The following is a 27,271-nucleotide window of genomic DNA, read 5'->3' as shown; positions in this document are numbered from 1 at the left end:
GGTTCATTGTAAGTACGTTTTATTTCAGCCATGTTATTTGCAAGTGCCGACTAATAGTGACGACTAACATAGACTTTGATTTAAAACTGACATGTCCGCGTGCCACTAGCTAACACAGAACATGTGTATGCAAGTAAAATAGACAATAAAAATACATTGTATGTACAGTACGCATTGCAAGCATCTTGATTTATGTAGTCAATGTAGAAAAAAAAATGAATTTTTTTTTTTCAAATCCATATTTATGTTAATGATTATACTAATAATAGTTGTTCATTTATTTCATAATAGAATACTTTTTGCATGCATACTGATAGCACCATACACTTGTGCATATACTGCAGTCTGTTCTGTCTCTCTGCGTAAGGCAAGTGCCGTTTAAGCCGAGCATACTTACACCAGATTCAAATCGAAACTCATCTTCACATCCGCCTTGATTTGAATGCGGTCAGAACTACGCTCAAGTTCGGTGCGCTTTTTTAAAATGCAACTTGCTTGCAAATTGCATCTTAAATAAATCAGCCCCAGAGTGCTGTAAGTAATGTTTTCAGTAACTGTCCGTATTTGGTCAGCAGAAAGGGATGTTATCTAACCCGCCAGCAGTGAATACATGTTTGTATTCAACTTTACATTACACTCTGGACATTTGTCCAGTACCTTAGTTGACTATTCATTTTTGGCCAGATATGATTAGCCGTCAGTGTAAATGACTGAGCTACAACGTGTATGGCCATCATAAGAGTGTTTAAACTAGAGATGGGCGGGTCCGGTTCTCCGAGAACCGAACCCACCCGAACTTTGGGTATCCGAGTACCGAGCTGAGCAGCTCGGTACTCTCCCGCCAATTCCGAATCCAAATCGAGGCCGAACGTCATTGTGACGTCGTCGGATCTCGGGACTCGGTTCTCGCGATACTTCAACTTTATAAATACACGCCTCCACAGCAATCCATCGCCATTTGACAGAGGGAGAGAGCAGGGTGTAGTCATAGGCTAATTAGAGCAGGGACAGAGAAAGAATACAATATTGTTCTTGCAATTGCTCTAACCAAAATCGCTAGTGCAGAGAGGAGGATAGAGGTTTATTATTTTTTCTTCATATTTGGCACTCCCCAGCGCTTTTGGGTTGTCCCCCATAATTGTGCATTAATATTTCTGGCTGTCAAAAGTCATATCTGTCAGCAGTATCTACTCAATAAATGTTAGCACTCCTCAGTGTTTTTGGGGTGTCCTCTCTAATTGTGCATTAATATTTCTGGCTGTCAAAAGTCATATCTGTCAGCAGTATCTACTCAATAATTTTAAGCACTCCTCAGTGTTTTTGGGGTGTCCTCTCTAATTGTGCATTAATATTTCTGGCTGTCAAAAGTCATATCTGTCAGCAGTATCTACTCAATAATTTTAAGCACTCCTCAGTGTTTTTGGGGTGTCCTCTCTAATTGTGCATTAATATTTCTGGCTGTCAAAAGTCATATCTGTCAGCAGTATCTACTCAATAAATTTTAGCACTCCTCTGTGTTTTTGGGGTGTCCTCCCTAATTGTGCATTAATATTTCTGGCTGTCAAAAGTCATATCTGTCAGCAGTATCTACTCAATAAATGTTAGCACTCCTCAGTGTTTTTGGGGTGTCCTCTCTAATTGTGCATTAATATTTCTGGCTGTCAAAAGTCATATCTGTCAGCAGTATCTACTCAATAATTTTAAGCACTCCTCAGTGTTTTTGGGGTGTCCTCTCTAATTGTGCATTAATATTTCTGGCTGTCAAAAGTCATATCTGTCAGCAGTATCTACCAAATAATTTTTAGCACTCCCCAGTGGTTTGCGCTCAGAATGGATTCAAAGCAGTCCACATATGATCTGAATGAGCAACCAGGTTCTGTCACCAGTCCTGATGTTAGTGTTCCCAGTACGTCATCTGGCCAAGGCGATGTCAAACAACAGAGTGTTTTCAAATTAGTGCAAAAAACAAAAACCCCAAAAAAATTTACTGTATTGAAGCGAAAAAGAAGTGTAACTGAGCAAAAGTTAAGTGTCGATAAAAAAAAAATTGCAAGCATGCCATTCTACACACGCAGTGGCAAAGAGAGAATGAGGCCTTCACCTTTGGCTATTAGTGGCAGATCCCAAAAATTTACCCAGCCTACAATTGGTGCACAACTACTGTTACGCGTCAAAGCTGAGCTGCAAGATAACAGTGAGGCATTACAGGAGAATATTTGCTCTGATTCACAAATGACAACAATCCCTGTGGAGAGTCCATCCAACAGTAGGATGTCTAATCGTGAGCATTCTTCTGATGTGTGCCTTAATAGCCCGAGTGTAGCCGGTGATACCCAAATTGAGGATGCCACTTTGGAATTAGAAGAGGATGAGGGGGAGATTTGTGTAGGCGACGAGGGCGCTAATGATGATGTTGATGATTATGATGCAGACAGATACCAAATTGCCTTTCTCAATTTCTATTTATATTCTAGATTATATAACGGCTGAATAGTTTTCTATTTTACTCCTAGTGGAGAGAGGATCTGATGCAGACAGATACCAAACTGCCTTTGTCCATTTCAATTTATATTGTACAGTATATAACGGCTGAATTTATTAGTATTTTATACAAGTGGAGGGGAGCCTAGAGAGACAGAAACCAAACTGGCTTTCTCCATGTCAATTAATATTGTACAGTCTATAATGGCTGAATTTTTGTTTTTTTTAAAAAAGTGGAGGGGGGCCTATAGAGACAGAAAGCAAACTGTCTTTTTCCATTTCTTTACATATTTAACTATAAGTGTAGGGTGTAATATACATCCAAAGACGATGGCTGCATTGCCAATATGCATAGATGGAGAGGAAGACAATCTGTTTTGTGTGTAGAGTAGGCCTACCAACGAAGAATTAAACTGTTTTTTTGGATGATTTATTACCTCAACAATTAGATTACTTGTCTCTAAAACAGTTGGAGCACTAAATTGGGTTAATTTAGGCCCAAAAACATGGATTTTCCCAAATAATAGCAAAACAAAACCAAACAAAACCAAAACCAAAACCAAAACACGCAATGGCGGTTTTGCAAAACCAAAACCAAAACCAAAACACGACGGTAATCCAGATCCAAAACCGAATCCAAAACCAAAACACGGGGGTCAGTGACCATCTCTAGTTTAAACATACCACATATACATGCAATGCATACTTATATCAAGAAAATATTTTTGTTACAGAGTGCTACATTGCTGTTTATTGCATTAATTGTCTATTATTGAACCCTACCATATATTAATAATGTTAATGTTTCTACATGAAATTTCCTTAATCATACCCAATCCCTCTCACCCCCCCTAATGCAGAAAGTAAAGAGGAGTTCTGTACTTCAGTGGTTTTCTTTTGAACCATACATTTGCTAATAGTCCTCCTGGCATTATGTATGCAACATTTGCTGCGTTATACCTGTCCCCAAATACTTGTGGATGACCGGCTGTGCTATGTGAGGCATGGAAATTGCCTTGGCAGCTGTTTCAAGAGTGCTAATGGTCTCATAAAGCATGATACACAGCTTCTACAAGGCAAACATTTAGAATATTACATATGTATTTTATATGAAGTACTGGGAGTACAATATATTGTGTTTTTTTATATATATATAACCATTTTAATGTGTAAGTTATGTACTTATTAACTGTAGTATCAGAATTAAAGTATCATATTAAATATATATAATAAATGTAGTTATCTATCTGACCCTGTGAAGCCTGTCTGTCATGTGTTCTCCTGCCCATAATGGTGATATTAGTGAAGGGTTATGGTTAGTTGTATTCCTTCCCTGTTAAGTAAATCAAATTTGAAAAATATGTGTGAGATACTGGAGGAATATATAATTACAATACTCTAGAAATATGGGAATGGTATTCAAATTGAGGTATAATAGTTATTATTATTAATATTATTAGTTATTTTTACAGTTTTCATTTGAGATGCAACTCAGAAACAAAAACAATACAGATAAGAAACAGCCATGCACACATCTTCATGCATTTTAGGTACCTGTTTATAAGATCAGAAACTATTGCAGTAACTTATGAGTGACTTGCTTTAGCCTCTACCAGCCTCTATTATAATAAATGTGTTTATACATTATTACATACTTACCTACTTTCTTCAGCTCTCTTCCGGGAGCCAGGCAGTGGAGGGGGGCATGAGGGGGCGGGACGGCCGAAATCGCGCCATTTTGGCCCCGCCCCCTGTGATGTCATGACGCAATTGATTCACCGGGAATCGCAGCGTTTGGGATCTAATTCTGCCCACTTCACTAGGAAGTGGGGCACTTCCTAGTGAAGTGGGCAGAATTCGGGACATTGCCACACTCACCCGGGAGTCCGGGAGACTCGCAAAATGTGGGAGTCTCCCGGAATGTTGGCAAGTATGCATTATTATTATCACCCTTTATAAAGGGCCAGTATATTAATCAACGTTGTACATTGAGGAGATCAATATACAAATAAATAATATACAATAACATGCCACATAAGGTAAAAATGGCCTTTCCCAAATCAGTGCAATCTGAGAAGTGTGGGAGAACAATTGATACATAAATTGTCAGAATAGTAAATTGTAACAGGTGGGGGGTGGCGAAGTGTGTGTAGCTGCTGTGTACTTACCTACTCTCCCGGAATGTCCGGGAGACTCCCGAATTCCTGGTATGCCCCCAACGGGCCTCAATGACGAGATTCATTGTAAATCACGTCGCCCCAAGTTGATGCGATTCGCCATGCCTCGCTCCTGTGTGCCCTCCCACCACACCCGTCAAAGTAGGCAAGTGTGAGTTACTGTAAGGCAGTGTCAGTCATCAATATTAAATCAGCCATTGGTGACTAGCATTTCCCTGCAGCTACTGGCATGTGGCAAGGTTGGAATGAGGAGAGACTGAGACATTAAAGATGAAGTAGTCATAGTAGAAATGACATGCATGCTGGCAGCCATGCTTGTTCCTCACCATTTATATTAGTGAACCTCCTTCCTCTGCTAGTTCCGGAGAAGGCTTTCACTTGTGCGCTGCATGGGCGCCCTTGGGGTTATCTGCCAGTTTGCGTAACTCCGTGCTCACTACTGGGCACAGAGCCAAGACATTTATCATCCATGTTCGCAGAAGTTGTGGCACAATTTAGGCCTTTGAGATCGCCACAATGACAACAATGACAGATGAACTCTGGGTCCAGCCACTGAACTGAGATGGTATTTTAGCAGATCCTCTGCACCACCTTGTAATTTCCCACTACCGTCTGAAATGTTAAGTGCTTTATATTTGTGAGAAGATAATTATAGGGAAAGTGGCACAGAGCTGACCTAAAGTGCAGCCATCTCTGGCTGCCATGTACATGCGGCATTCTTCAGGAAGCATATGTCAGTGTATAAAAATGTAGTTGAATCCAAACGTAGTTGGATGCCGTCAATTAATCAGATTAAACATCCATAATTATAGGTTTTGTTTAACATTCCACTGCAGCTCTGTTGCAAAGTATCACCTCCCAGCTCCATTACAGACAGCTGTAGCTCCTCCCATATATTTAGGACAGTGTCCTAATGAAAAGCTGAGACTGAGGTCCTGATTTATGTTAGGTCATAAGTCCCTTTGCTTTCCTTATCTTGCATGAAAAAGCTCTGCACATATTGAAAAAAGCATCTTAATTCCAGCAAAGACAATTACATGCAATTCATGTCTGAACGCAACTGACACTTATGACTGCCTACAACTTGAAGGACGGAGCGGAGGGGGAAGGGGCAGATGAACGTAGGCAATGTACAGTAAGGGCGTTCTCGAGGGCGTGCCAGTGCAAAAGTGGCCAATTCAAGCCCTGGGTTTCTCTTAAGTACGTGTTTTTAATAGAGATGAGCGCACTCGGATTTATGAAATCCGAGCCCACCCGAACGTTGCCGATCCGAGTCGGATCCGAGACAGATCCGGGTATTGGCGCCAAATTCAAATCTGAAACTGAGGCTCTGACTCATAATCCCGTTGTCGGATCTCGCGATACTCGGATCCTATAAATTCCCCGCTAGTCGCCGCCATCTTCACTCGGGCATTGATCAGGGTAGAGGGAGGGTGTGTTAGGTGGTCCTCTGTCCTTCTATATCTCGTGCTGTTCAGTTAAGTTCTGTGCTGTTCAGTTAAGTTCTGTGCTGTGCTGTGCTGTGCTCAGTCCAGTGGTGCTGTGTCCTGTGCTCTGTCCTTCTGAGGTCAGTGGTGCTGCTGGGTCCTGTGCTGTGTCCTGTTCAGTCCAGTGGTGCTGTGTCCTGTGCTCTGTGCTTCTAATGGCATAGTTATTTCCCCAATATTCCAAAGTGTTTCAAAAAATAAAAAAAAGTTATTTAAAAAAAATACAAAAAACTAATTACATTTTTTTTTAATTACAACAAAATTTGCACAACCAATCCTGCAGTATAAGCCCATTGGTACTGCAATATTACCAAGTTCACACATTCAGCAGTAAAAGTCCAGTGGTTCTGCAATATTACAAAGTTCACACATTCTGCAGTATCAGTCCAGTGGTGCTGTGTCCTGTGCTCTGTCCTGCTGGGTTCAGTAGTGCTGCTGGGTCCTGCGCTGTGTCCTGTTCAGTCCAGTGGTGCTGTGTCCTGTGCTCTGTGCTTCTAAGGGCATAGTTATTTCCCCATTATTCCCAAGTTTTTTTAAAAAAAATAAAAAAAGTTATAAAAAAAATAAAAAAATAATAATAAAAAAAATAAATAATTATAACCAAATTTGCAAAGCCAATCCAGCAGTATATAAGCCCATTGGTACTGCAATATTACCAAGTTCACACATTCAGCAGTAAAAGTCCAGTGGTACTGCTATTACAAAGTTCACTGATTCAGCAGTGTATAAGTTCAGTGGTACGGCTATTACAAAGTTCACTGATTCAGCAGTGTATAAGTCCAGTGGTACTGCTATTACACAGTTCCCTGATTCAGCAGTGTATAAGTCCAGTGGTACTGCTATTACAAAGTTCACTGATTCAGCAGTGTATAAGTCCAGTGGTACTGCTGTTACAAAGTTCACTGATTCAGCAGTATAAGTCCAGTGCTACTCTCCTGTGCCGCATATAATTTTTAAAGGCTTTGCCGAGTGTGTGTGGCTTAGGGGTACGCTCTCTTGTGCTACATATAATGGAAAACCAAAATTTGGAGGATAAAGTAGGGAAAGATCAAGACCCACTTCCTCCTAATGCTGAGGCTGCTGCCACTAGTCATGACATAGATGATAAAATGCCATCAACGTCGTCTGGCAAGCCCGATGCCCAATCTCCTAGTACAGGGCATGTAAAATCCAAAAAGCCCAAGTTCTCAAAAAATAGCAAAAAGAGAAACTTAAAATCAGCTGAGGAGAAACGTAAAGTTGGCAATATGCCATTTACGACACGTAGTGGCAAGGAACGGCTTAGGCCCTGGCCCGTGTTCATGACTAGTGGTCCAGCTTCACCCAAGGATCTAAGCCCTCCTCCCCCCCCCCCCCCTACAAAAAATTTAAGAGAGTTATGCTGTCAGCAACAACAACAAAACAGCAAAGAACTCTGCCTTCTAAACAGATGACATCACAAATCCCCAAGGCGAGTCAAAGGGTGTTGTTGTTGGTTGTGAACCCTGACCTTCCCATCACTGTACGGGAAGAGGTGACTCCATCCAGCATTTGCAGCACGCCCTCTGCATATGCTGTAAGGATCACCCACAGTCCAGTTACAGATTTGGCTAATGAAGGTGTGAATGTTGTACACTGGGAGGAGGATATTGATGTAGCTGGCGCTGAGGAGGATGTTGATGATTATGATGCAGACAGATACCAAATTGCCTTTCTCAATTTCTATTTATATTCTAGATTATATAACGGCTGAAAAGTTTTCTGTTTTACTCCTAGTGGAGAGGGGATCTGATGCAGACAGATACCAAACTGCCTTTGTCCATTTCTTTGTATATTTGAATTTCTAGTTCTACAGTCTATGCAGGCTGCTTTATTTATATTCAACTACAAGTGTAGGGCGGGGGGCATAGATAGCCACCAAAGTAACGTGGTCCATTTAATTTCACTTTCTAGCTCCACAGTCTGTGCAGCCTGCTTTTTTTATCTTCAAAGTATTTATATTTACAAGCCTTGCAATCTAAATTAACTAGAGGTAGTGACGTGCTAGAACTCCAAAAGGCAGTTTGGAAGCCCCTGTACAAACTGGCTCTATTTTTTAACTGAGTTGTCCCCCCTCCAGTGTGTACTCGGAAAGAGTTTTTAGTGCAGCGGGGAACCTGGTCAGTGAGCGGCGAAGGAGGTTGCTTCCTCACAACGTTGAAAAAATGATGTTTATAAAAATGAATAATCAATTACTCAATGAAGTACAGCACTGCCCTCCAGACAGTACAGAGGGACTGTGGTTGTGGAGTCCAGCGGGGACGAATTGATAATGTGTGAGGAGGAGGAGGAAGTACACACTGTAGGGGGAGAGGAATCAGAGGTTGAGGATGAGGACGACATCTTTCCTCAGTAGAGCCTGTTTAGTTTGTACAGGGAGAGATGAATTGTTTTATTGGTGTGGGGGCCCAAACAAACCAATCATTTCAGCCAAAGTTGTTTTGGTAGGCCCTGTCGCTGAAATGATTGGTTTGTTAAAGTGTGCATGTCCTATTTCAACAAATTGGGTACCGGGGCCACTCCACTATGCAGTCCAGATAGAGGTGTATCAGATATTAAACAACGTTGACTGTTGCTGCAAAAATTTTAAATAATATTGTGGGGAACACTACACTACACAGTCCATAAACTTTTTGGGTGGAATTCAGACCTGTGTAGGGTTTTTTAATAATATTGTGGTGACCCACTCCTCTACGCAGTCCAGGTACATTATTGGTGCGAATCATACAAGTTCAGGGTTTTTAATTTATATTGTGGTGACCCACTCCTCTACGCAGTCCAGGTACATTATTGGTGCGAATCATACAAGTTCAGGGTTTTTAATTTATATTGTGGTGACCCACTCCTCTACGCAGTCCATGTACATTATTGGTGCGAATCATACAAGTTGATGGTTTTCTTATTATATATATTGTGGTGACCCACTCCTCTACGCAGTCCAGGTACATTATTGGTGCGAATCATACAAGTTCAGGGTTTTTAATTTATATTGTGGTGACCCACTCCTCTACGCAGTCCAGGTACATTATTGGTGCGAATCATACAAGTTCAGGGTTTTTAATTTATATTGTGGTGACCCACTCCTCTACGCAGTCCAGGTACATTATTGGTGCGAATCATACAAGTTCAGGGTTTTTAATTTATATTGTGGTGACCCACTCCTCTACGCAGTCCAGGTACATTATTGGTGCGAATCATACAAGTTCAGGGTTTTTAATTTATATTGTGGTGACCCACTCCTCTACGCAGTCCAGGTACATTATTGGTGCGAATCATACAAGTTCAGGGTTTTTAATTTATATTGTGGTGACCCACTCCTCTACGCAGTCCAGGTACATTATTCGGTGCGATTCATACCAGTTGATGGTTTTCTTATTATATATATTGTGGTGACCCACTCCTCTACGCAGTCCAGGTACATTATTGGTGCGAATCATACAAGTTCAGGGTTTTTAATTTATATTGTGGTGACCCACTCCTCTACGCAGTCCAGGTACATTATTGGTGCGAATCATACAAGTTGATGGTTTTCTTATTATATATATTGTGGTGACCCACTCATCTACGCAGTCCAGGTACATTATTGGTGCGAATCATACAAGTTCAGGGTTTTTAATTTATATTGTGGTGACCCACTCCTCTACGCAGTCCAGGTACATTATTGGTGCGAATCATACAAGTTCAGGGTTTTTAATTTATATTGTGGTGACCCACTCCTCTACGCAGTCCAGGTACATTATTGGTGCGAATCATACAAGTTCAGGGTTTTTAATTTATATTGTGGTGACCCACTCCTCTACGCAGTCCAGGTACATTATTCGGTGCGATTCATATCAGTTGATGGTTTTCTTATTATATATATTGTGGTGACCCACTCCTCTACGCAGTCCAGGTACATTATTGGTGCGAATCATACAAGTTCAGGGTTTTTAATTTATATTGTGGTGACACTCTTCTACGCAGTCCAGGTACATTATTGGTGCGAATCATACAAGTTCAGGGTTTTTAATTTATATTGTGGTGACCCACTCCTCTACGCAGTCCAGGTACATTATTGGTGCGAATCATACAAGTTCAGGGTTTTTAATTTATATTGTGGTGACCCACTCCTCTACGCAGTCCATGTACATTATTCGGTGCGATTCATACCAGTTGATGGTTTTCTTATTATATATATTGTGGTGACCCACTCCTCTACGCAGTCCAGGTACATTATTGGTGCGAATCATACAAGTTCAGGGTTTTTAATTTATATTACGGTGACCCACTCCTCTACGCAGTCCAGGTACATTATTGGTGCGAATCATACAAGTTCAGGGTTTTTAATTTATATTGTGGTGACCCACTCCTCTACGCAGTCCAGGTACATTATTGGTGTGAATCATACAAGTTCAGGGTTTTTAATTTATATTGTGGTGACCCACTCCTCTACGCAGTCCAGGTACATTATTGGTGCGAATCATACAAGTTCAGGGTTTTCTTATTATATATATTGTGGTGACCCACTCCTCTACGCAGTCCAGGTACATTATTGGTGCGAATCATACAAGTTCAGGGTTTTTAATTTATATCGTGGTGACCCACTCCTCTACGCAGTCCAGGTACATGTTTTGGTGCGATTAAGACCAGTTGATGGTTTTCTTATTATATTGTGGGGACCACTCCACTACGCAGTCCAGAAAGATAGGTCGTTGCAACGTTTTGGACTAATAACTATATTGTGAGGTGTTCAGAATACACGGTAAATTAGTGGAAATGCTTGTTATTGAATGTTATTGAGGTCAATAATAGCGTAGGAGTGAAAATAAGCCCAAAAACTTGATTTTTTAAATTTTTATGCTTTTTTCAAAAAAAATCCGAATCCAAAACCTTAAATCCGAACCAAAACCTTTCGGCAGGTGTTTTGCGAAACAAATCCGAACCCAAAACATCGAGAAAATCCGGATCCAAAACACAAAACACGAGACCTCAAAAGTCGCCCGTGCACATCCCTAGTTTTTAAGCCGTAGCTCAGGGGGCAGGTGTAAGTGCTGACTGATAGCCATGGCTGACAATGGCATAGTCTTTGTTTGGATCAGTACAAGTGTGCATGCCACTAGCTAGCTCAGAGCACGTGTATGCAAGGAAGATATACTATAAAAATGCATTGTATGTACAGTACGCATTAATAACATTAAGATTTATGTATTTGATGTTAAAAAATTAAGACTTTTTTTTACTAATTGTTTTATTAATGATTATAATACTAATTAGTTAATTTTTTTTATAATTTTTTTTGTGCATGTGCTCTGATGGGACTTTATATTGCACACTGGTCTGTCTGCCTACATACTGCAAGTAACTTTAGCCAGAGCATCTTTATACCCAGATTTAAATGTAAACGTATGTCGAGAATATTTGCATTAATCATGCAGAATCAGCACTTCCCGCACAATTTAATGCAAATAAATGCTTGATAAATAGGCCCATTAGTTCTCTACCATATAATGTGATGTGGGGTGTGTAGAGCACTCATATTCCTCACTGGTATACAGCTGTGCTCTTTGTCCATAACCATCAGAGAAAATCTTACTGATGGGTATTATTTGGTACACATAACGTGAAAGGTAAAGAACATATATGGGTGGAGGAAGGGACCGGTTGCATTAAATGATCAATTAAGAAACGTTGACTTCAGCAAAGAACCTGCCATGAATTGCACCATATTATATCACTTGTGGATAACTGGTGAGAAATTATACGTTTTGATCTTACTCCAGACGCTATTTTTCATGTTACATAGACTGAACCCTCTTCTACAGTTAAAAGACAAACAGGGACTGTGATGGCTTCTAATGTGATTGATTGTAGTCATCATTGATCATGAGAACAGCTGAAATACACTTAAATAGTATATGGATTAATTAATTAAACACATTGCATGTCGGATGTTTCCTTTATTTTGTTCTGAGAAAATAATATAGAATGTAGAAATATAATATATTCATTGCATTTAATTATCAAGTCAGGACTACTATTGCATTTTGTTTTTTTCTTGAAGTACGTAGTTGTAATAAAATAAAAAATAAGAAAAATAATTATTCAATAAATACCCTGCATTTATGGGTCCAGCTCACTAATACTATTAATATTTGTGTTAATGTATATTGGTCTAGCTTTTGCATTTAAATAATTCCTCCTTAATATTTGTTTGAAATATTTTTCATTTATCACACTCAGTTGTGGCTACAGTATGTTATGCTGTACTACATTAAATTTATATGTAATCAATTTGTAAGGTAAAACCTCCTAAAATTCTCTTGGTTTCCGAGTCTTTTAACAGTGAGCTTGATGAAATTATTTCTGACATAGGTCAGTTGAGCACTGATTGCTGCTGCCTTTTGTGTAGGTTGATTGATATAAAAGGAAAACCATTAAAGCCTAAAAATTGATTTCTGCAAGTTGTCTTAATCACAGCCTGTATATCGCTGATTTTCTGAAAAGACCTCATGTGAAGGCAGCATTGTGTGATGTATTAAGGCCACCTCTTTATTTTTTTTTAATATATAGATTGCTTATGCTAGTGAATCTTCCTTACATCCACATTTACTTTGCTATCTAGAGGCACAGAATGTATGCTGTGACAGTCATCACTATCGGTCGGCACTTACACCTGCCGTGTAGCTGGTGCAAATGATACAGCTAAAAACCACGTACTAAAGAGAAACCCAGCACTTGAACTGAATCTGTGTTGGCACGCCCTTACTGTACATTGCCTACGTTTGTCCATCCCTTTTCACCCCCATTCTGCCCTTGAAATCCTGGACAGTCGTAAGTGTCATTTGCATTTGGTCATGACTTGCATGCAATTACATCAATTGAAGTTGGGTAAGTTTCTGGGCAGAGCTTTTTCACGCAATAGGTGGCACGCAAAGTGACTAGCCTCCAAAGATTAATCAGGCCCTGTATTTCATTAAAAGCACCTTGATTTATGTATTTAATGTCTAAAAAACATTTTGTTTTAATTTATATTTTTAAATTCCATATTTTTTTTAATGAGTTCTTCATTTATTTTATCATTTAATTTTTTTTTGTGTTTTGAACTTCTGGTGACCAGACACTTGTGCGTATACTGCAGTCTGTTGTGTGTGTAGACACATGGGAAATAACATTTAGGAAGAGCGCAGTTAGATTGAAATTGAAACATAAATATGTTTGGATTTCAATACAGTCGGAACTATGCAGGAGTTCTGTGCTCTTTTTTAAATGCCAGTTGTGTCCGAAAATGGATCAGGCCCAATATATACAAAATGGTATTTCAACGGTTTGGTACACTTTTGTAAAACGTCAATCACAGCAACATTACCTTATTCAGTGCCGTCCTGGTATCTAGTCTGCTCAGGCAGTCATTTGCACGTCTGTTATATTTTGCAGCTGGGACACGCTTCTCTTTTCGGGTTTGCACCACCTGACATCGACAGGTGCTGGATTTAAAAGTATGTTTTGTGCACATTACTGTTTCTGAGCTACAGGTGTTGAAGTGCATCAGTACTAGTTACTGACCTGTATGCTGTCTCATTTCTGACTGAGCATTTATTGCCAACTGGGACTCTTTCTTACCACCGCAGTCTGATCAATGGCCCATGGCCTGTAATCGAACTTTGAATTTGAAAATCCTGACTCTGGTCTGTCTTTGACATTGTTTCTGTCTTATAATATTTTATCTGGGTCTGTACATTGTCAGCTGCTGCCTAGTTGAAATAGCCTGGGGCCCACAACCTATGGGTTTCTCGCAACAAAGCTCATTACTTTCTTGTGGGGTCACTAGCGAAGACTGGACATTCATTAAACTACACACCCTGGGTAATTGAGCACCAACTACTAGCAGCCAGGTCAGATCACCTATTATGCCTTTGACACCTATGTATATTTTTACATCTACTCTATGCTGCAAAGGCTGTTATTTCTTAGGGATCAGAGAGCAGACCCGCTGGACATTCTATCCTGGGATCCCCAATTCCTTTATCTATTAGTGATCTTATCTCTAATCTGAACATAGTCAAACCGAGGGGGGCGGGGGTTTTCTAGTGCCCGGAAACCCCCTCCCCCCAAGCCTGGGACACTGTATAATTGAGGTGGCTGAACTCTGCTCCCGCTTCACACAGCTCTGCTTGAAAAGGGAGAGCTGCTTGCACCTAACAGTAGTGCATGCAGCATTGCCCATGTATATTATGGGGATAGGAATAGTTGGAGAGCAGCCAAGCACTGTCTAAAATTATAGCCACGCCCCCATGCATGCTGGTCACGCCCACTGGCGGCATGGTGTGGAAACCCCCCCTCTACAAATCCTGCGTTTGCCCCTGCTGAAATATTTGACACATCTGGACAAACAAGAGCTTCCATCAGGTTCTCAGTTAATACAGCTTGTATCCTGTCAAAAGGATGGAATTATTAATCTAAAATCAATTTTGTTTGTTGAATCTTTTCTTTTTAGTGTGATTTTTTTTTAGGAAAATTGCTAAATATATTTAAAAAAATATTGTTTGGTGGAGAGGGCCCTGTCCACTATGCTGTACAGTGTAAGACGGACAGGGGATAGTGAGACACAGGGAACATTTGGGAACATGATATAACAGTGAAAAAAATGTATCCTGTAGCTATACTTATTGTAAGCAGGTTATTGCGATCACATTAAATTTGGGTACTATTAGTTTTAGATGCCACCCCTAAGCCCCTAGCTTCAGAGCATCCTCTTCAATATATGTGCATGTGAACCTCTGACAAAGAAGCGGGGGCATTTTTTAAATGGTTTCTATTTGTATACCGATTTGAAACAGGCCAACCATATGATAGCATTATACCCAGAGTTTATGCTGTGTGCTGCTATGGTTATATGGGTAAGGTGTGTGTGCATGCTGTAATGGCCTCTCTGTTTTTTCTGTCAAGGTCTTAGCTATTCAGGACAATTGTACAAAGCATTCTCCTTGGAAACACAGCTAGCTTTGCATTACAGTTGCTCTTAGCAATTAGTTGTCTGAATGTGGCTTGGTGATGGACTGTGGCATTGGTACCGGTCTTTAGGCCTTTAATTACTGTATTTAACAATGAAGCTGCTGTACCCGATCAAGCCGCAGTGCCATGTGAATGACAGTCAATTTAGTCACATTCCACCTACCCAATGTAAAAGAGAGTGTTAAACTCTGTAATCACATATTAGTGTACTAATGTACTCTGCGGAATATGATAATGTTTCCCTGGTCCAGGATGATACCAAAGACAGCTGCATAATACTAATAAACATGTTTATATTATTCTTTGTTTAATGGTGGAACATTTGACAGATTGATTTCATTGCTTGGTGTCAGGTTTAGAAATGTTCTTTATATTTGTAGATATAGAAACCAACATTTGTTTTCTCTCCTTTACTGTTACCTATTGATATTGTATTCCTTTGTGTCCATCTGATTGTGGTCTGTTGTGCCCGTCTTTTGATCTCTGTGCATGAATTAGCATGAGATTTGTATTATCAGTTAGAGGTGGAGTCATTTTTGCTCCTTATGATGACTGGAACCAGAAGGATATATGTGGATAAAGGGAGATTCAAGCAGAATGCAATATACAGTGATGCGTCTGATTTATGAGCCTGAATGAGAAAACAAGATTTTGTGAACTAAGCTGTTTATGTACCTTGTTTGGTACTCTTCAATGGTGAAATAAGTGGGAAAACCAGAACAGGGAATTGTCAAACTGTTAACAGGACTGGCAAATATGAGTTAATGAGGATAATTTACAAACATGGAAAAGTGTAAATGCAAATATACAGTAATAATATTTTATGCTGACGGTCAGACTTCTTAAAACACTACAGAGGTGGCAGTAATCAGGAATGTACTAATGTTGGACACAGTGGGGCTGCAATTTTAAAAATAGGGCAGTAAAATTACCGCCTAACGTGTATGTTGGGTTGATGACTTCTTAAGATACTCGCAGCTAAAGATACAGTGTAAGAATACTTTTTTGTTTTGTGAGTGGTGTGCGGGGTATGCATTGTTTTTTATTAATGTACTCTTTTTTTCTTTGACTAGTAAAGATATGTGTTGATGGGCATCATAATCAACATGTATCTTTATACCACAAAATATATCATCATCATCATTTATTTATATAGCGCCACTAATTCCGCAGCGCTGTACAGAGAACACACTCACATCAGTCCCTGCCGCATTGGAGCTTACAGTCTAAATTCCCTAACATACACATACAGACAGACAGATTAGGGTCCATTTGATAGAAGCCAGTTAACCTACTAGTATGTTTTTTGGAGTGTGGGAGGAAACCGGAGCACCCTGAGGAAACCCATGGAAACACAGGGAGAACATACAAACTCCACACAGATAAGGCCATGTTTGGGAATCAAACTCATGACCCCAGTGCTGTGAGGCAGAAGTGTTAACCACTAAGCCAGTGTGCTGCCCAATATATGCCTCCTAACAGGTGTCTGGAGGTGCAAGCTAATTAGAATAGGCTGCATCTCCAGGAAGCATGCCACACTGACGCGTACGTGTTCTTACTGTATCATGCCCCAGATCCACCTTTCCGCGTGAAGGGGGCTGCAACTACTTACGCTGAACTCTAAATTCCACATACACTCAGTAAAACAGAGAGACATTTTTCACCTGAGGTCCAGGGTCTACTCTAATAAGCAACGAGAATGTGGAATTGAAGGAGAGGGACCTATTTAAAAACTGTGCAATAAAATAGGAGCAATTGCATCTAAAAAAATGTCCTTTTTATGCACATTTTTGCCTTTTGTACATGACCCATTCTTTGTATGTGTGAGTATCCTGATTGTTTTTGGACATATTGTATACCTCAACACTTCACGGAAAGTTCAATTGTAGCATAATCAAGTAAATGTAATCAATTTGCAAATCACTGATTAAGACTTGCTTTGGGCAGCAGAGTTCAAATAATTTGCATAAGAGACATCTGCTGAATTTGATTGACTGGTGTTACAGTAGCAATCGGTGAAGCCTCAACAGCCAAACCGCATGTATGTCTGCCCGTACCACATTTCCATAAACTGCAGTGCAGAAACATCTTCCACATGACTGTGTTGTGTTGCTGGGCAGACATCAGCTATGCTGTAGTAACCACTGTCTTAGCATGTGTGGGAGATATATCAGTCAGATGTATCAGTTACATTATATACTTCCCAAGAATTAATGTGCTGATCGCAGTGTTTGTGCGTGTACATGTGTGTGTGTGTGTGTGTGTGTGTGTGTATAAGACGTAGCTGAATCTGCCTGTTCACCTGTAGCAGCCATTAAAAATAGTGAAAAAAGGTATTACAATGAACTACAGAACAATAAAGTGTAACTCCATTGAGGCATGACCCCATGGTCTGGTGACAGCAGCCGAAGATACCAGGGGAGTGACAGTATAGAAAGAGATGCGAGTGACTCATAAAGTGGTTTTCGCCACCATAGAGGCAGCCCCATGCGGTAAAGAGGTCAATAGTGGGGGTATGGCCAATGGCGCAAAAGTGCCAGAGATAGGAAGGTCAGGTAGCTCTAGCAGAGTGGTGGCCATATTGTAGCCGGGACCCAGGAAGAAGGAGTTAGGGTGAGGGTTTTGTGCCGCAGACACAGCAAGTTTCGATTTTGTGACCCCATTAGAAGTGTAGAAGCCGCAATGTGTCTTTGGAAGCCACAGGGAGTTATAGAGACCACGTATAGAGCCCCCTTGGAACGTGCCCCCATAACGTGAGGGGGGATTGCTGCAGAGGCAGCGAGGCTAACAGCAGGAGCTAAATTAGGGAAGGATGTTACCCTATGTGAGAGCCCCCTTAAAAATCTCTCAATTAGCCCTCACTCCTGGTTGGAATGAATGCTAATTGTATCAGTATGTGTGGAACTACTGCACCCAGCAATATTGAGTATACAACTGTGTCAACTATTGTGCTGGTGGAGTAAGAAGTAAGAAGATGTATTTAACAGTGATAACATCTGTCAAAGTAATGTGCTGGAGGCATTTGGAGAAGCTTAACACGTAACCATTAAGATATCTGATGGAGGAATGACACATTTGTATATTGTGATCCATTGCAACCGTTAAGCTTGTTAAGCAGGAGGAGAAGTGTAAATAAAACATTAATTTGTTTTTATGAGATAGTACGGTGCCCATCATTGCATTCCACCACCACCAACATAGTTGCTTACTCTTCCGGGATGTTCATGAGTTCTCCCGGACTTCCGGGAGAGCAGGGCAACCTCCCGAATCCCATCACTTACTTAGTGATTTGACCCAGGGGCAGGCCTTAGTGACACTATTTACAGAGAATCGCATCATCCTGGCCCCGCTCCCTCCCTGCTGCAATAAGGCGATAAACATGTAATTTTTCAGAGGGGTGGGGCCTAATGATGTGATTCCCGTGACCATGCCCCCAGACCAAGTCACTGAGATTTACTCTCCCAGAAGAGGATCTCAAAACTAGGCAAGTATGACCATGGCCGCCATCAGAAATCGTGGGGCCCAGTACAATGAAGCAGGCAGGGCCCCCCGATGACCCCCGCCCCCGATGAACCGGGGCAATCTTTCCGACTGGGCACGATGGACAGGTGCCTGGGGACCCAGAGGGAAAGCGGGCCCAAGGCAATGAAAAAAAAATTATGTAGAAAAAAAGCCTAAAAAAAAAACAACTTACCTTTTGTGGTCCCGATCCGGCTCCCTCCCTGTTCCCCTCTTCCATGAAGGGGGTCGGACTTAGGCGATTGAAAGGTAAGTTAAGGGGGGCCCTAATATATATATATATATATATATATATATATATATATATATATACACGAGTTAACCCGTGCATGATACTCATGCATTCTAGTCAAATCAAGCTACTTAAGGTGTTAAAAAGGTTCTTGTCATGCATTTGGGCCATAGCCCAGGCCTTCTCAGGGGAAGAGCGTTACTTCCCGACGTAAGCGCCCTTTTTTAACGTGGTTTTGTCCACATGTCACCACCTCATCATTCTTCTCCATCACCTCATCCTTCATTTTCATCGCCACATTTATCCAGATGTCTATCCAGACACAGGGATCTCTCTCAGCGGTCCTGAGTATCACACTCCTCTCGCTCTGTCATCCCCGGCAACCACCAACCACTCCCCACTGTCACCCCCGGCAACCACCAACCACTCCCAACTGTCACCCCCGGCAACCACCAACCACTCCCCACTGTCACCCCCGGCAACCACCAACCACTCCCAACTGTCACTTCTCCTTCAAGAAATATATATATATTTTTTTAAAATCTTTATAAACACTTTTAACAATTAACAAATTAAATTAAAAAATTAAAAACATCTTAGTATACCAAATTTCAGCCCTTTCTGAATTTTTTTTTCCACACACACACTAAGAATTTAGTAGATCAGTGTATAACTCCGCCCAGCAGGTGGCGCTGAAGCTTGGTTTTATTTTTTCCACACACACACAGACAGACTAACACACGCCACTAGGCATTTATATTATAGATATTTTATGTAAAAAAAAAGTGATTATATGTGTGTATATATATATATATATATATATATATATATAATATATATACATATATATATATAATCACTTTTTACACACACACACACACACACACACACACATATGTGTGTGTGTGTGTAAAAAGTTATATCTATATATATATATAGATAGATAGAGAGAGAGAGAGAGAGAGCATTAGGGGAGAGGGAGGGAGAGAGAGACTTCAGGCCTTGACTTCCGCAGTGCAACGCACGTGCGTTCCACCAACGGGAAGTTCGCCATTTGGAACGCAAGTTTGCATTCCAAAAGCCGAACTTCCTGTTAGTGGAATGCACGTGCGTTGCACTGCGGAAGTTAAGGCTGAAGGTACAGTTACGGCTCTTGCTCGCTGTCCTCCAGTCCCGGCGTCTTCGCTGCTGTCTTCAGCCTGGCTGTCGCAGTGACAGCCAGGCTGAAAACAGCGGGCCCCCTGGTAAGTGTGTGCCACCTGGCCCCCTGGTGAGTCCGGGCCTGGTACAAGGGTACCCCCTGATGGCGGCCCTGAGTATCACCACTACAAGTGTCCACTCCACACAACTTGCATTAATCACCTGAGTAATCAGAGGACCCTCTGGCACGGATGACACACCCACTCGATAGCCAGGGCCAGGACATCAGCGAGAGTGGTACTAAACTAAATCCTGATACTCCAAGTAAGTGTTTGTGTAGCACCAGTAGAGTTTCACGAAAGTGTGCAGTGTTTGCACTAAAGGCACAAACAACCATCTCATCTGTGCTATGTTTCATTGATCTGTGTGTGTTCTGCAGCATTAGAAGGCAACTAAAGCACACCTGAAAATAGGGAACAAGCAAAGTTCTATATTGATCCTTTACCTGTGGGTAAATTCACTAAACTGTGGTTTAGTATGAGGTTTACAAACCGCCACACATCACATGTGGTTTTCTGAGCCAAACAGGATTGTCTATCCTGAGGTTTAGACACTGAAAACTCAGACCGCATCAAATATATGGCGTTTTGCAATCCCCTAAACTGCAGGGCAAATGCAGGATTTCTAGACGGAGATCTCCAAATGCTGATTTTGAAACGAGTGTGTCCAGCCCATGGAGGTGGCATGAATAGCACTTACCAAAAGATAGTCCACCCCATATAGAGCACCAGCGTTGGACTGGCCCACCGGGGTACCGGAAAAACCACCGGTGGGCCCCACTGCCTGAGAGTCCCTCACCTACCCTAGGAGGGCAGGACGCATACTATGCACTGCTCCCTGCACATGAATGAATGAATAATAACCGCGACGGCGCGGCAGTGCGAATCAGTAGGTCACGTGTGTCCGCTGACAGGAGCAGGGGAAGAGAGAAGATGCTGACAGGTAAGTAAACTTACTCAGAGGTTAGAGAGTTCTGGGGGGAAGGGACTTGAATTGTAAGTCACTGTTGGTAGTATAGTGGCAGTGAGACATGTGGGTGCCATTACATATGTGATTTACTAGATGGCATAAAACTAGGATTGTTTTGTAGTGCAACATACCCTATTGTGTTCTAATACTGATTATTTAAGCTGACACAAATGAATGATAAATGCTGCAGACAAGCAATCGGAGGCTGTGCTGATGGGGTCTGTAGGCATAGTACTGTTCAAAGTTATAGTTCAATAGAAGCAGGTTAGAGATTACAGCTGACTTACTGAACTGCGTTAACTCTCTTTGGATATAGTACGATGTTACCTATATAAAGCTACATTTTGTGAAGTACAGCTGAAAAAATATTTTAGCTGCCCTGAATTGCAAATATTTTGGGATTGACAATTGCCAGGGCCTACATTTTGCAGTGCGCCGTCAAATGTGTCCATTTTTTGAGTGATTTATCTATTTTCAAGGACACGACTTCTATACAATGTTTGTATTAAGATAGACACATGTGAATTAGTGCATGTCTAAAAGTGTTATATATATATATATATATATATATATATATACTGTATATAATATAGTGTTGTTTTTAATTCATAACATTGTAAAATAGCTTATTTTGTGCTTACAATAGTGCAAATCAAAGTACATTTGAGGGTTCGACTTTTAGTAATTCGCTCTGTAGTATTTGAGCCCCTAACATAGTAACTTAAAGAAACAGGTCAATTTTTTTAAATCTCGCTGAAAACTCTGATAGCCAATGATGGTAGGTCATGTCTGCTCTGGTACCATGGAATGGAAACTCCCTGTAGAAATCTTGCGTTTTCCACCGCCTACCTCCAACTCGCCATGCTTTGTAAGGATACAAGAATCACTGCCCCAGCCACCTGAGTGATGATCCTTGCCTCCTGACACTGTGCCAGAAGGAGAAATTAAACGGTAAGGTGACTGGGGCAGTTGTTTTACTTTCCTTCCACTCCTCTGGTGGCTGACCACACCTCTTCTGGTTTTGTGTCAGTGCACACACTATTTCATGGGCCCCTATCATTGCATTCCCCCGGTGGGCCCTTCATGCCCCAGTCCGACACTGTAGAGCACAGTGTATATATATATATATATATATATATATATATATATATATATATATATATATATATATATATTGATCTCCTCATACAATGCATAGTGTATATAATACAGTATTGATCAATTACACCATAGTTCATGTATATTATTGGCATTGTATGAGGAGATATGTATAAGCTTTGGTGACATCATCCAACTTTAGAAAGTCTACCTGTCTTGGACAGTGTTTCCTGATTGACTCAGAATGATTACACACACAACTCATTAGGCTGCAGAAATAATTAGTTTGAAAAATGAATGAAATGAAGTGGTTGAAAAAATAATCCCTTATTTCTATATAAATATGTTACAGTATGTATACTGTATTCAAATGACTCTATACAACAAGTATACAACAGTTATTTAAATGCCCTTAAATCCCGTAAAAAGTCCTATCAATAATGATTTAAGCAAGTACTACTACTGTAGAAAAAAAGAAGACATATGTAAAAGCACTTACATCAGCTGGAACAATAATAATAGTGCTGTTAAACTTAATGCAAGTGTCATTTTGAAACTTGAAGTCTGAAGAACACATCAAGGGGCAGATTCAATTCCCCGGATTGTTCTTTAGAACAACGCGGACTGCGCATTATTACTATTACTTCGGTAATAGCTGTGCATTATTACTATTACTTTTGTAATAGCTGTGCATTATTACCGTTACTATGGTAATTTCAACACTGATTTTTGCTTGCAGCTCTGTGAGCCGCGAGCAAAAATCTGTGTTAAAATTACCATAGTAACGGTAATAATGCGTGGCCCACGTTTTTCTAAAGAACAATGTGGGACATTGAACCTGCCCCCTAGTGTTGGGTACAGCCAACAGATATTCCAGTTACTGTAAGTGTCTGAAAAAATAAAATGCCCTTATTTCATTGTGACCAGAATTCACTGTATGTCTGGCTGCCATCCCTACAATGTATTACTACCTATAATGTCTGTGATGTCAGAGAGACTAAAACACTTTATATGAAAAATAGATGTATGATACATAAATAGCACAAGTGGTCAGTAAGAGGTGAGCATCGCTTATGAATTATATAAAGCTAGTATAAGTGAGGCAGAGCTGAGCTTTCCTTTATGTTTTCCAACCTGAGTGTTTTCCAAACCAATGCACTGACTGGTCAGGCGGACCCTCACAGGGGCGAGACAAGGTGTAGGAGCTGCTGCTGCCACTGGGCATGTGCAGCAGCTATGTTTGGCTAGTTTATATATCATGTTCTGTATGCAGCAGCCGCAGCTCTTGAAAGCAGTGTTTACTACTACTACTATTGTAGTAGTGACTCAAGCGGCTGGCTGAGAGTAGAAGAGGGGGTTTCCGGTCAACTGGAAAACCCCATAAGTGTGCTCCTGAAACCACGTGCGGTTAGGCCAAATCACATGGTAAAACTAGATTTAAAATATCCGGTTTTTATTCCTCAACTTATATATAATAAATGAAACGTGGGAGTTATTACTTCACAATAGGGGCACAATTTATTATCTCATATTGGGAGCACAATTTATTATCTCATATTTGGGGCACAATTCATTATTTCATATTAGGAACGCAAAATATTGCACACTTGTCGGAGTGTAAGAATGTACTTGTACCTATGTTGCCAGCATTTTAATCCTGGACCCAATGGCCAGGTGTGCTAGTCAGTATTGAGCCGGTACTCTCTAGGTGCAGGATTTTTTTGGTTCTCCCCCACTAGAGGACTAGGTTCCAGTGCTGAGCAGGCTGGGCTGTTCGAGACTCTCTATTTAATTATTTTTTCTCTGCTCTGACAGGTGACAAAGCTCAAACATCATGCGGTTTGAGCCTCCTCATCTGTCAGAACCACATCTCTTTTTGCTAATGTATTTTGAGACCTTCCAGTTTGCATTCGTGCTCTTTAATGTGCGGTTTGGTGTTTAGTAAATCACACAGTTTACAAACTGCACATCAAAGAGCAGTTTGGCTTTAGAAAATCTTCCCCTTGGTGTTTACAATGTAAGTTGAAGTTTACTGGCAAGCTTAATTTTATAGAGATCAATGCCTCCCCATTGTGAGATGTTGTGTAGCTGTATTGCAATGCCACTGACCACAACTCAGATCAGCACAACACGGCCTTAGCCAAAGCACCTATGTGTACCTATCCCAATAAAGCTTTTTTTTTTTTTTTTTTACTAATTTTCCTGCTAGTGTCCGTGCTTATCTACTCTGTAATTTTGAATTCATGGTGTGAGGGCCTCTGAAAAGTACAGCTACCTGTGATAACTGTATATGCTATAGAGGTGCACCTTCATTCTATTTTGTTTAATAAATAAAAGTGTCTGTTTTTCTTTTTAGAAGTCGGACAGAAATTATTACCTCTCATACCTCAAGAGCCTTCTGAGACGTAAACCATCTAAAAGCAGGTGTGTTACAGGAGTTTTGTATATATTCACTGGAAATTCATTTGTTTCTGCTTCACTATTACAAAATATATATATTTTGTTTTCCACCATGTCCAGTAAAATCTTCCTAATTGACTTTTTTTGTAAGGTCCAAAGTACTGGTGTTCACTGTTTCCAGCATTGATCAAGAATGATGATTTAATTCTGTAGATGCGTTAAGGAAAATATAATTTCAACTACATTTTAAAAACAAACAAACAACTGCATAATAAATTAAAGTTTTGTTTATTAAAGTTTAATTATTTAATTATGCTGAGCTCTTTTCTTACATAGACTAGATGTTTTTTGTGCTTTATATTATCTACCTATAGTTACATAAAGATTATTTTGTTAGTTATTATAATTATTGTTATTAGTGCTATTTTTAGTATATTAAAATATTTGTGTAAAAAATTAAACAATGTGCCAAAAGATTATGATGTATTAAACATATGTAACTGTCATAAACAAACGCGCTGCAAAATTCCTATTTTGTTATAAAATTCATATTTTCTTCTAAAAGACGAATTCTTATCAGCAACTCTAACATTCCTTGTTTGTGTTTTTACAGTAAGGACTCAGTCAGTATTGGGTCACTTGTATCGCTCAATCTCTGTTCCTACCTTTGTCCTGCCAATACAGGTAAAGTGCCGCATATCCACACACCATACGGCCAGTGAGTGACACATAATATTGACACCATATAGATATAGGGCAGTGCCACTGACATGGTAAAAAGAAGTCATATGTAATGCCACTCTCCCTACCTCACTGTAGTTTTCTCTTTCCACAGGTTTTCACTTGTCAATAAGATCTGTTCTAGCAGTAACTGTATCTATATTATCTGCATATCAGGTAATGAAGTGCTAAGTTCATAAGGGGTGGTGACTATTGTTTTAATAGGGTTTGTAAAACACTAGAAGGATGGTCAAACCCGATAACTCACATGTCATCCTTCCCATAGGTGGCACTCCTTCTGCTGGTAGGATTTCTCCCAACTGTACAAAAGATCCGTGGTGCTATTGATGCAGAATTTATACTCATGCTAGCCGGCTTCGGATTAAACATAGACGAAGATAGATTCAAAGCAGTGGAGTATACTGTGTACTATGTCTGGACAGTGGAAGGTGAGAGGGGACATAAATTAAGGGGGTTTAGGCAATGTCACTTTGTTTATCATGATTTATCAAAACTGTGTACATTTAATTTATGTTTAAGCACATTTTAAATAGTATATATTTGTTAACAATTTTTAATAGTCTAAACTGTATATATACAGAGATATGTAGTTTTGCTATATTGTATAGATAAAGAAGCTTAACTTCATAGGGAACAGTGTTCCTTATATTGAGATGCTGTTTAGCAGCATTATGATGCAGCTGAACGCACTACAGAACACGGTTGCTACTGGACTGAGAACTATGTAATCATCACCCGTTTCTCACGGTTTATTGTACTTTTTAATCCTTGGCCCAGTCTAAGTATATACACCAGAGCATTGGTGTATTATGTGTATTATTATTTCATGTTATTAGATACATTTTGCCCATACTATTACCTGTGATATTGTATGTAGTATAAATATAAACAATATTGCCATACTGTGTGAAAATATCAGAACAACAGCAGTCATTTTGCTTGTGCTAGCTAATGTAATTACCATTTGTCTCAAATGTCTATTGTATGGGGTGCAGCTGAGATGTGGTTTGTAATCAGAACAATGTCTGAGTTAACTAGTTGGCAGCCCATGTTCATTAGCTAGGTCAACAGGTAACCTGATAGGTAATGAGGTTAGAACTTCTAATGACATGCAATGTGCCTCCACGGTAATATATTGGTTGAAATAGCATGGGGAAATGTATCAATATAAATGTAATTGTATCAAAAGGTATCACAGACTTATATTGTGTAACACTGCTGATATAATATGTCAAAAGTCTTATTGTTCCATGTAAGCGTGCAGTGTCATTCCTTGATGTACTATTGTAACCCCATGTGTAGTGTATCCAGCCAAAACAGCTAATTGAGTCAAGCCATTCTATTGTCTAATCAAGGTAACAGGGACAGTATGTCTAGCAGCTAAATTGTTGACTGGGAGGCCCTTCTGTAAAGGGGAGTTTTGAGACATTTGACCCTACTTCCTGGGTACACAGAAAATAATATAGGGCGAGGAGAATGCCAGGGGGGCGATGCTAGTTTGGAGGATCCTGTTGTAGAAGACATCAGTGAAAAGGGCTCTGGGCCAGGCATCGTGGTGCCGCTGGAGGAAACCCTACCAGGACAGGGGCGGTGTGAGCCAGTATCCCAGGCTGGGGGACACCCTGACTGTTTTACTAATCGGTAGTGTTAATATTGCGGGAGGATAAGACCCTGAAAGAGACAGAGATTATGACTTTGGAGTGCTGACTGCAGGAGACTGCTGGAGGATACATGCTACCATTTACCCTGTAACTTGTGAACGTCTTGTGGTGTTGTGCTGTCGTAATAAAGTCTTATTTTGGATATATCCTGGTCTACCCGAGTGAGTTGAATCCCACAGAGGGTAACTTCCATCCCAGCTAAGGGTGGTATCCTCACAGTGGGCCTGATTCATTAAGGATCTTAAATGAAGAGGATCATGATCATCAACATTTATTTATATAGCGCCAGCAAATTCC

The 27,271-nt window shown here is 40.4% G+C and overlaps 1 protein-coding gene across 1 annotated transcript in view; it reads left to right on the top strand.

Moving 5' to 3' along the window:
• Positions 1-27,271, top strand: part of STRA6 (signaling receptor and transporter of retinol STRA6) — a 56,916-nt gene that overhangs the window by 12,763 nt on the left and 16,882 nt on the right. Inside the window, exons 8-11 of the mRNA XM_075208299.1 lie at positions 24,529-24,596; positions 25,186-25,256; positions 25,408-25,469; positions 25,579-25,741. Of these exons, the coding sequence (XP_075064400.1) occupies positions 24,529-24,596; positions 25,186-25,256; positions 25,408-25,469; positions 25,579-25,741 (364 nt within the window). The remainder of the gene's footprint in view (positions 1-24,528; positions 24,597-25,185; positions 25,257-25,407; positions 25,470-25,578; positions 25,742-27,271) is intronic.

This window comes from Mixophyes fleayi, chromosome 4 (genome assembly GCF_038048845.1).
Source record: "Mixophyes fleayi isolate aMixFle1 chromosome 4, aMixFle1.hap1, whole genome shotgun sequence".
Lineage (NCBI taxonomy): Eukaryota > Metazoa > Chordata > Amphibia > Anura > Limnodynastidae > Mixophyes > Mixophyes fleayi.
The sequence above is the reverse complement of the archived record's forward strand: the minus strand, read 5'-3'. Positions and strand labels throughout refer to the sequence as shown.